This window comes from Drosophila mauritiana, chromosome 3L, assembly GCF_004382145.1.
Source record: "Drosophila mauritiana strain mau12 chromosome 3L, ASM438214v1, whole genome shotgun sequence".
Lineage (NCBI taxonomy): Eukaryota > Metazoa > Arthropoda > Insecta > Diptera > Drosophilidae > Drosophila > Drosophila mauritiana.
Window position 1 is genome coordinate 9,009,464 of NC_046669.1, and position 11,321 is coordinate 9,020,784.

General features: G+C 40.4%; 1 protein-coding gene across 1 annotated transcript; it reads right to left on the minus strand.

Annotated features, from left to right (window-relative positions):
* Positions 1 to 2,131: 2,131 nt before the first annotated feature.
* LOC117140327 lies at positions 2,132 to 2,866 on the minus strand. Its single transcript, XM_033303177.1, has one exon. It carries the CDS (start codon positions 2,749 to 2,751, stop codon positions 2,179 to 2,181), a length of 573 nt encoding a protein of 190 aa, XP_033159068.1. The 5' UTR covers positions 2,752 to 2,866; the 3' UTR covers positions 2,132 to 2,178.
* Positions 2,867 to 11,321: the final 8,455 nt, after the last annotated feature.

Consider the following 11,321-nt stretch of genomic DNA (forward strand, 5'->3'; position numbering starts at 1 on the left):
GAGTTCATAAAGCCAGGGAAAGGGGAATGGAATGGTCCGGCCAGGAATAGGCAACAAAATTCTAATTATCAAATGGGAAGCATCGTTAACAAAGAACAGTAAAAAAAACTTTTAAAAGATGTTTAGGATGAGTATTTATTCAAAATTAACAAGCAAAACAATTGGATCGAAATCAGTCAGCTCTTTCAAAATGAAATTTTCTTAGCTCTATGTGCGCTTTTGACTACTAAGAAAATAAAATCTACCTCTTCACTTAGGATATGATTTTTAGTGTAAAGACTAAATATCAAAGTGCACCAGCTTCCAGAATTTCCACTTATTAACCCAACAAAGCTACAGCCAAGTCTGAGCCCAGTTCATGCCTGCCAGGCAAAAAGCCACTTGTTTATCTAATTTCATGCAAATCCCGAGCCCCAAAAAGCACAGAACTTTCAGTGCAAATAAATTTACATTAGCGACAATCGACTTTCACATGAACTGAAGGACCGAGGAGCGTTTTTCGCCAAATAAGTTTGCAGTTCGGTGGGGAAAATGGAGAAACTGGGGAAGGGCAGAGTCAAAAGTGAACGTCAACGGGAACGCACTTGCCGGGGATTAGCGCAAGGATTGACTTTAAGACGTCAGCCACCGGGTACATAAGCACTCTGAACCGGCAATAAAGAAAAAAGGCGACCCAGCAAAAGAGTCCTGGCATAGTCCTGGAAATATTGGTGATGGTGGCGGAAGCAGCAAGCTGAATGTCTGCTACGTCTGTGCCGACGAAATGGCATAAATTTCAAAGTTTATTGCATAAATTGTCGTATTTTGAAAATCTTATTGCCTTTATAATGCTCCGACCAGGCACTGGGCCCACCTGTCTGCCCTCCAGCGAGTCCTGCGAGTCCTGCGAGTCCTGTGATTCCAGTGAGCCCTGCATGCTGCCAGGATTCTGTTACCGAGCCATGCGACTAGGGCATATCATTTACTTGTTTGTGGCAAAGGCTCCTAGGCGCCTGTTGGCTGATGCTCGGGAGTTTTTATTGCGATAATAATCATAAAACATGCACTTAACAAGCAGCTTGAAATATGAGACCCCGACGTAGCTCGAACTTAAATTTTTGCACATATTTATTGTGGGGTAGCTTATTTATTTAGCCAACCGGAGGGCAAATAAACAAAGGGGAAGAAATTGCGAAATTGAGACTGCAAGTTGGAAATCAACCTCGACTTAATTGGGTATGTCGGCTAATTCGTTTGTAGGCACAAACAAATTTGTTAACAAATTTGCGTTAATGCCATAAGAAATATTTACACAGTTTTACCCACTTCTTATTTATGTGCGTATGTCGAAACGACGAGCATATATATGTGATGCCATAAATTCAATTGTGGGGAGTGTATCTTAAGTAAGCCTTTCGACCTTCAATGCGGCATGTGCCGGCAGCAACTCATTAAGCCGTTGGATAGGAAGCAATGTCCTGGCTTGACTTGGGTTGGGTGGGAAAAAGGGGGTGTGGAAAAGTCGTGGGACGGGCGGTCGCTTTGGTGGTCCTGCTGTTGCGGTTTATTTTCGGCTGTTATTATTTGTTTAATGAAATAAACGCACGACTTTCATCTTCATAAAACGGCATTATGGCATTAGCGCCGCAAATTTATGGGGCTCACCCCTGTCTTCCAACTTAACACCCTTCCGCCCACAATCGTCTCCGAAATGCGGAAAAACACCAGCAAAGTAATGCCACAACATTAACTTGCAAATACTCTTTAAGCCACTTATTTCATAACTTTCACATGTTTTTCATCAAGTAAGTAAAATTCTCATTGTGTTTGTATTTAAAATGTGACAGTTTTATATTTTAAGTAATATTTTCAGCATTGGTTCGTTGAAAATATAATCCAAGATCTCAATTATTTTCTTTTCTATGCTTCCAATTTGCTATATTTGTAGAAAAATATCAGTTCCAAATGTGTAACAAATACATTTGCTAATATGACCCTAGTGATAACCACCTCGTTATGAGTGCATACAATTATTTTAGCTAGATTCGAAAATATTCAGTGGAAATTGCCATACAACATTTGATTAAACGAAATTTGGCTATGCAGGCTAGTGTCCTATATTCAATGATAGTTGACTCAACTAATTTAAAAATGCTGATTTTTCTTGGCTTTATTTCGCGAACCGATCAAATTGAAGTCTTAGCACTTAGCCATCAGTGAGTGCGTCATAAGGGCCAGGATGCCGGTGTTTGCCAGAGTCTCTACAGCGTTGCTAAGGCGGTCGTTGCAGGTACCGACCATTGCACCGCCGTATCGGGCGAGGAACGCGGTGGCAGCCACACCGAAGTAGAGATGGTTGCCGTCCTTGGTGGCCAGATACAACGTGGAGCCGATGTTGCCCAACAGAGCTAGGTCCTTCAGCGTTTCCGTGGAGCTGTCCCAGTCCTCGCTCACCTTGCCGATCATGTCGTAGAACAGTGGGATCAGCGACATGCCGTGCACCAGCGCCACACCCGACTGATCGGATACCAGGTAGAACTCGATGTTGGCCAGTGGTAGCAGGATAACCTCCAGTATGCTGGCCGAGATTACAAAGGTGAGTCCGCACTCGGGCTCTTCGGCAAAGGAGCGCACCACGCCCAGCAACCCGTGGACCAGGCTGAAGGATGCCGCCAGGTAGGCATACGGATGGTCCGCCGGGGTCAGTGAGCACATCGTGTAGGCGCAGGCCGAGATCAGCAGCAGATTGACCAGAGCCCCCACCACATTCATTTTCTATCGATTCTATCACTGTGTAGTATCACGATATGTGACTTCAATTATTTGTTCCGAACACAAGAACTAACTAATTTTGAGTGTTGCTAGCTTGAGACTGGGCTCTGAAATGACTAAAGACCGATTCCAGGCCAACTCTGTTTATTCAATTTATCATATCAACTTTGCTAGGTTAATGTTTTGAGATTTAAAGTGACCATATCATTAGCAAAACACAAATTTAAAGTGACCATAAAATTAGCAATACACAATACACAAATATAATACAGGATCTCAATTATTTTCTTTTCCATGCTCCCAACTTGCTATCCCCTATCCCAATTTGCTTTATTTGTAAAAAAATATCAGTTCCAAATGTGTAACAAATATATTTGCTAATATGACCCTAGTGATAACCACCTCGTTATGAGTGCATACAATTATTTTAGCTAGATTCGAAAATATTCAGTGGAAATTGCCATACAACATTTGATTAAGCGAAATATCATATGTGTATGCAAATAATAAATCCATGAATTTACTGAATATTTTAAGCCCTATTGCCTCATATTCCCAATCAAATATTAGGGGTACAAATTATGTAATTACTGGTGGGAATTTTCATATACCCCATGAAGAGTGCCCAACTCCCGATTATTCCATTTGGTTGTGTTTTCGGTTGTGGTGATTTTTATGAACTTCGCTGAGCTTTAAACTTTCTGTGGCATACTTTCCGGCGTGCATGGGTTCACAGGCGCTACGTGGGGTCAAATTCGTGAGTGGGTGTGCGTGTGTATAACTGTGTGTGAGTGCGATAAACGGGTGTGGGACGCTTAATGTGGCCCTGCAGTTACTTATAGTGCTTCATCTGCTAACCCAATTCCCGGGGAAATGTCATGGCCAAAACGCTCCGTCATGCAATCATTGGGCGCAATCAGGACACAGACACACACGCTTTGCATGCACCATTTGCAGGGCTCATTTGCTCCGAAAGCAGCCACAAACCATAGGGCCTCCCTGCCCCACTCCCTTCTTCGGCCCACCAAAAAACATATAGAAAATGTAATTTTCATATTTCTTGCCAAAAAGTTCTGCTGGCAAGCCAACGACAGTAACGGAAGGAAAGTTTCCCAGTGATGCATGGCTGGCCTCTTACCAAGTTCACAAGGCGCTGAAATGTCTACCATAAAGAATTGGGGGCGGAGGAAGACTTGGCTGATGGAAAAAAAACCCCGGAACGGTTACATCCACATGGCATTAACAATTGATCAGGCGGGGCTTGGGATTGGGGTGCAAAGCGAAAAAAGTGTTATCAAGTAGACGAGTAGACAACAACGAAAAAATTGAAAAGAAATAATAGCAGGTGCCGAATTACATGAAAAATCACTTAGGAAAATTAAATTTCACATATTTTTCACTTCAACACCGAGACACGCGGTCATGTCTTAGAAGTTGCTCCTCCTTCCATTCAGACGCATCTGTGTGTATGTGTTTCACCACCGCAAAACATGAGTAATGCGATGTTGTTCGCCAGGATCTGGATGAGATGAGATGAGTTGCCAGGTGCTAGGCAAGATTGTTAATGCATTGTCTCAAAATAGAAAACTTCGGGCCGATGGAAATTCATTTAAAGTCATCTAAATCAATTACATTATTCAGCACTTGCTGTCAAAAACAGGGAGAAAACTGCCAAAACTCTGGCACTGCAGCGATAAGGGGGTATATAACAAAAAACAAAAATCCGAAAAAAAACTACGCAAAGCTAAACAAATCAAAATGTAAATCCAACTGAAGTTGGAGCATCTGAGGGGATGAGAGAAAGTGAACCCCTTTTGAAATGCTTCTAGAATTGCACAAATAAGAATTGCAAAGAATTTGAAAATCGTTTTTGTCGTTCTGCAGATTAGCAAATAATGCAGGAGACGCAGACAGAAATATAAATAAAAATATAAATAGGAATCGGAATCGGAACACTCAGCTGGGGATTTACTCCTTGCGGCTGCTGCATCTTCCTAAATATTCACCCACACTTATCACGATCTTTTTTCCAGTCCGCAACACAGAGAAAAATTCCTAAGCATTCCTAAATAATTAAGTTGTTATAAATAAAAAATAAGTAAAACAGAGCATTACATATTCGTATACTTGTTTTTTCAACTTTATCACATAATAATAATAAGAATATTAATGATATTCTTAAGATTTAATTACCGTGTATAGAATGCCGTGCTTTTTAATATTTCAGACGAAGTATTAAATATCTCTTTACTGATATATATTTATCAAGAAATCCAAGTTTTAAATATTATTCTATTTTCTTCCAGTGCACTTTTCCTTCTGCTGGCTTTGGCCAATGATGCTTGACATTTGGCAGTGCCAAGTCGTCGTCAACGCCACAGCACCTACACACACAGTGCGCACAGTTCGAGGGATTCAGCCAAGACAAAGAGGGAAAACAAACAAACAGACAAATAAAAATACTCAAATCCGTTGGCCAAAGCCAAACAGGAGTCATCGTTGTCGGGGATCCTTGAAAGTTTTCACTCGACTGCCTTTCGAACGCACTTTCCGGGGCAACATCTTTTGTACAGGGAAATTCTTGGGCCATAAGCTCCAGCCACACGCACATCAATCACCACCGAAAAACAGACGAAATTTTCGTGGAGGCAGGGGGCAGGGGCAACTTAATTTCTCATGTTACCTGCCCACAAAACTTAAGCAACATTTGATTGAAATCATTTTCAACAAGTCAAGTGATGGATGATGGCCGACATGTCGTGGGATTAGAATAATGACGATGGGAATCGACATTTGATTTTGTGCGGCATGCCGCAAATATTAGTTTGGCCCCCCATCTAATTGTATGCAGATTAAGATTTCGGCATCAATACTTTCGCATTCCGTTTTGTTACTTACCATTTGAATTAATCTTTGCCAAAGTTGCAACTTAATTTTCCGCGACTCAATCGAGAGGCAGAGGCAAAGAGCTTTGAAGCTTTTTACATCAATTTCTTGGCAAAAAGTTTGCGCACAAAACTTCTTGGCCAAGTTTTATGAGTGCTGTTAAAAGTTTATTAAAAACCGCAAGCAAAATATTATTCCTAAAATGCAAAAGAATTTGGATAACGGAAAAAATCGCTCAGTTTAGTTGGTGACCTTTGAACCGAGGCTTACGTCCAATTTAGTTAGCTATTTCAAGGTCGTTGGTTTTAGCTTTTGTTTTATGCAATCTATATGTTGATGTAACGCAATCTGTTACAGGGTTCAATTAAACGACGCACACACGGAAAAGCGATGGAAATTGAATTTTAATGAATCAACGTTTGTGCAGCCAGAAAGAGATGGCTATGGTGGGCGAGAAAGAGATAGAGGGTGGCACACCCGCACATGTCGCCGAATGGCGGCCATTTATTTTGCGAAAAAATAAAATTGAAAAATAATTTCGTTTTAAAAAAAAAATGTATCTTCTCTCTGTGCCCCGTTTAACGCCAGAGATTTGCCAATCGACATTGATGGATGAAAATTGATAAATTGTGAGCGCAGCAGATACCACGCGGCGTATGAGCAACAACAACTAATTGTGCGAATTGCGTATACGACACGTGCAACGTGCACTTAAAGTTTGTCATGCTTGTGAATTTATTTACGACTTGTTCGGTGCTGGGAGTTGAGAGTTAAGACTAGAAGAGCGCAACAGCGAATGTCAGCAACAGACGATCAAATTGTAAACTCCTGCACATAAATCTCAAGTTTTTTGTGTCCTGCTGTCATAACTCTCCCACACGGATACAGACACACGAACACACATACAAATACAGTGAAATACACAGGACCGCACCTGTTTCGTCCTGAACTTTTTGTGCAGTTTCATGAATTGCGTGACGCATTTTTACGTGCCTCCCCAACCCGCAGACTTGTATTTTTTTGTGGGTCAACAGTGAGGAGCAAACATTTTACGCAGAATTCTGCCTTAAAGCATTCACAATGTCTGGCCAAATAACTTTTTGATATCAAAACACTTACCAATATAGCTAAACTTTTTGCGCAAAATGCCCCAAAGCCGCGAAGAGCAATGAACAAAGGTTGAACTTAAAATTTGAAGGCGAAGCTGATTTTGATGGCAACTTTAAGAGCAAACCCCATTCCATCCTGCCAACGTTTACAATAATTTCTTATTAAATTTTTGAACGCAACAAACCCCCGCCCCAGGCTTCGATTGGAAATTCATGAAACTTTGCCCAAGTAATGTTTATTTTTTCTGCCCCACCCCACTCTCTTCTATTTTCCATTGTTGAAGTAATTTGCACGGCAAGGAAAACAAGCAGAATGCCAAAAGCAAACAATTCCAGCTCGTGGAACATTTTTGATTGATTTCATTTGCCTGGCATTTGCAGCGGGTAATTGGCCAGGTAGGTAGTTAGGTCTACGCGATGCCTAGTGGGCTTGTTAGCCAAAAACACGCTGGCCGAATAATGCAAAACCGGAGCTGCATCGCCTAAGTGGCCGACGTCGACACCCAAATTTATATTAAAAGCCAATGCTGGGCAGGCCTAACTCGGCTTTTTGCTTTATTATTATGCAAATTTCTCGACGCTACCGAACTAACAATGTCATTTCCGCATAAAAACGCCATGAACGCGCCACATTTCCGTCGCAATTGCCGCCATTTATAAAACGGTCCGCAATTTGGCCAACAACATCAAGGGACGAGGCTTTCAGCATGAGCCAGCAAATTGTTTGCGTTAGTTTTTGCAATTGACAATGGTCGCGGAATGAAGCTGCTGCCACCTAATTGACCAAATAAGTAATGGACGTGCGACAAATTACAGCCAAAGGAAAAATAAACGGGGTGGCAAAAGGATATTTTGGAGGTAAGAAGGAGGCAGCCTCTGCCTCAAAGGACATTTTGTTGGTTACTTTTGCGGTAATTTAGGAAATATGTAAACAATCTATTGCAGTTTCTTATCTAGATTTTTTGAAAATTATTTGGAAAGAAATTTAGTGATATCGGAATTTTGGAAAAACATTCTATATTTTATTCTTTTTTAAAAAATATGAAATATGATGTTATATGATATGATAGGCCACATTAATCCTCACATTTATTGGCTGAATAAAAACTTTAGTTAAAATTAATTTTTACTGTGTATGAAACAAACCACTGTGAGCAGCGACGAGAAAATTTGACAAATTCGACAAACGCTCGTAAATCATTGCCACCTTTTTGGCCCGGCCAGTTGGATAGTTGGTTGGGCTAACCAGCCATCGGAATTCCCCACGGCGGCTTCCCTGGGATTGAGTTGGAGCCTTTGTTGCCCGCTTCCAAATGCCAAATGCCAGTCGTCGATGTTGCTGTTGTCGCTGCTCATGTTGCTGCCACCGATGTTGTTGCTACCACTGATGTTGCTGCTGCTGCTGCAGCAGCGTGCTCGCCGTGCTAATTGTTACGCTTGACAGGTGCGTTTGACAGTTGAATTTGACAAGTTTATACACAAGCCAGACCAGTCGAATATCTTGGGGCTTACAGCCATGCAGAGGATGGGAAAACCCAGAGCAAACTGCGCCGAAATCTGAACAAGCTGGCTGCGGAAAAACCAGAAAAAAAAAGAAGTCGAAGAAAAAAACAGGAAAATTATGCCAACAACTTTTGCAAATGTCTGACATGAACTCGTATAGCGAGTTTTGGCAAACAAGGAAAATGTGTGGATAAAGTATAATAAGAGGTGCCTGTGACGCTCTGGGAAAACCCATAGATTCGAGATATTTGAATGCAACCAGAAATCATTACAATGAGTCAAGGTTTCCATTTAAAGATAATAAAAGTGATTAAATATTACTAGGCTTCCAGATAACGAGAATGTATTAATTAAATATTTAAAATATATATATTATATATGTAGTATCAACATTATTTCTTTATTTGTGTCTTTTAATCTTTATTACAACCCGATTTGTTCACAAAAAATATAAATGTATGACTAAAAGCTCGATTCATTGAATATAAATCCTTCTTTGTATCAAATCAAGAGTTATGTAAATATAAAATAATACATTTACAAACACCACAAAAGGTCAACCCTTTTTGTAAAACGCGAAAATTGCTTAATTTTGTATAATGCCAATTCAGTTAATTGCGTGCAATATTTACGTAAAGCTAATCAATAGACCAAATGCTCAGCAGGCATAATACCCATAATATCTGGCAACGACCAAATGCACAATTTCGATTGATTTCGGATTCGGGGAAAACAGAAGTGGAATGCACACAGGTGCTCTCCAGGGTGCAGTCAATGAATACCGAAAGCCAAAACCCTATCCACTGGAAACAAAATTTCACTAATTAGTGCTGAAATTCGCTTTTGTGCAGCGGGTGCGATAATTAAATTGAAAGCAGTACCGCAAGTATGCAGCGTTTAATTATAATTTCGGGGCAACCTACGGAATCGAGGGAAATCAGCAAAATGCGAATCAAATAGTCTGCCTCAAATGAGGCACCAAAATTCGCACAGCACCGTCAAAATGATCGGGCTCACGTATTCTGCGGGTAAATTTCAAAAAATTTTTTTTTTTTTTTGGTTAAGTTTGTGTGAGATTTTTGGCAACTTGTTTATGCAAACTGCGTGGCTCTGTGTAACCCTACGAAATTTTCTGGGCCAAAACTCTATGGCATTCATAAAATATATATAACTCTGGTATAAATGTAAGGTATAAATGTAAGTTAATCATTAATATCAGTTAGCATTTATTAGTGCACGATTAAAGTTGGCCCAAGTATGTGAGTGTGGCTGCCAACTTTATCAAATTGTTAGCATGTTTGTCCTGTCCGTCGTTTATCAGCCAACACAAACACAAGCACAAACACCCTCGGCCCGAGTGACACCCCCCACAGGACTCTCCACTCTAGCCGCAAAAGAGTGATAAAAATGTAAGCCACAAAAGCGTGGCCCACACACACACACATTTTGGCCCTCTTGGCACCATTCGAGTTTTTTGGCTCGTTTGGCTAACAAGCAAAAGACAGTGACAAATTAGTTTTGGTGAGCTGCTTATGTGAATTTTCATGCAATTTGCATAATGAGCACTGTCCCCGCTGCACTATAGGCTGAATGGTACCTTTTTGTGGCCAAAAAGGCACTTTTGAATAGTCCGTAATACTAAGTTTTGATTACGCCATTACGTTAGTATAAGATCCCACACGATTAAGATATCAGCTGTTCGGAGTGCCGTGCGCAAAATCGCTTGTTTACAAACAACACAATCACTTTTAAAATAATAAAAAATAAACAAAGAAAAGTTTTTATTAAACAAGTGATAATGGGATCGAAAGGGACTTATACTGGTCCCGTACTGGCTATATGATATAGTGGTCCGATCCGATAATTTTTTCATATGATTTTACTACAAAAATACGAAAATTTAGTGCTATGTTTCAAGTGTCTACCTCAACTAGAAGTATTTTTGGCCGCTTTCACCACACAATGGGAAACACTGTGCAATAGTACTCTGCATAAATACCTACGAGTGCGAGTGAGTCTATTTTACGTTTCAGTTTGTGTGTGACATTAAAATGAAATAAAATTAAATCATGGCTGACACTTTTTTGAGTAGTGCCCGTTGGGCTTGAGGTTTCACCATTCGGCACTTGATGAATTGCCCAGTTGGCTGCAAAAACGAGTGCCTAAATAGCCATGAAATTCCCACCCAAAAACTCGATTATTTATGACTTTGACAGCGAAACACACAAAGGATGGCAGCGCAAGGTGAAATCAAGACGAGAGATAATGATTTAAGGAACTGGCCCATTTAATAGTCCTCCGCTGCCGTCGTCGCCCTTTTTGGCTGTGCTAATTTAAATTTTATTTCTGGCAATTTGCCAAATTTGTTGCCATTTGTGATGACACGCTCGTTTTATGACAATGATACGGCCGGAATGCCATTGCCCTCCGGCGGAAAACGAAAACGATGGCCGGGTGGGGCATGTTACAGTCTGTTTCGGTTGACATTCATTGAAATTCATGCCGCGTGGCCGTTCAATAATAAAATGCCAACGCATAAATAAAAAATAAAGGTAAATAAACGCAAAAGGGTTTTGCTAATGGGCCAGCCAGCCGAAAAAGAGGCGCAGACATATCCTTCAAGGGAATGGGACTGTCATAAAAGCTGGCTAGATGGGCGAAAATGGGGTGGTACAGGTAAAGAAAATACTAAGCCAAGATTGAAGCGATACCAATGAATTAGCTGCAGAATATAGAATTCCCATAAAATTTGAGAAAAGCCGAAACTTTTAAATCATTTTCATATAATAAACTCTTAATGTGCCAAATCTTTATACTGGTTGGAATATAGTTTTAAAATTCGGTTTTTCTTAAGTTTTAAAAAAGTGAAAAAATCTATAATATATTTTGAACGGGCTATAAAAATATGACCTCATATAAAATGTATTTCTGCCAACAATTTATATACAAGTCAGGACATTCGTTCACGAGCATACATTTCTATATGGTCCGGCTTTAGGGACAGTTCTTAAAGCAGAAGTCAAGCGGTGCATATAGACATCTATCCCTTGTCGTTCCCCTTCGCATGCATTT

What these genes read in the sequence shown, in the direction of transcription:
- LOC117140327 (XM_033303177.1), bottom strand. Translation starts at nt 2,751, where the DNA reads ATGAATGTGGTGGGGGCTCTGGTCAATCTGCTGCTGATCTCGGCCTGC.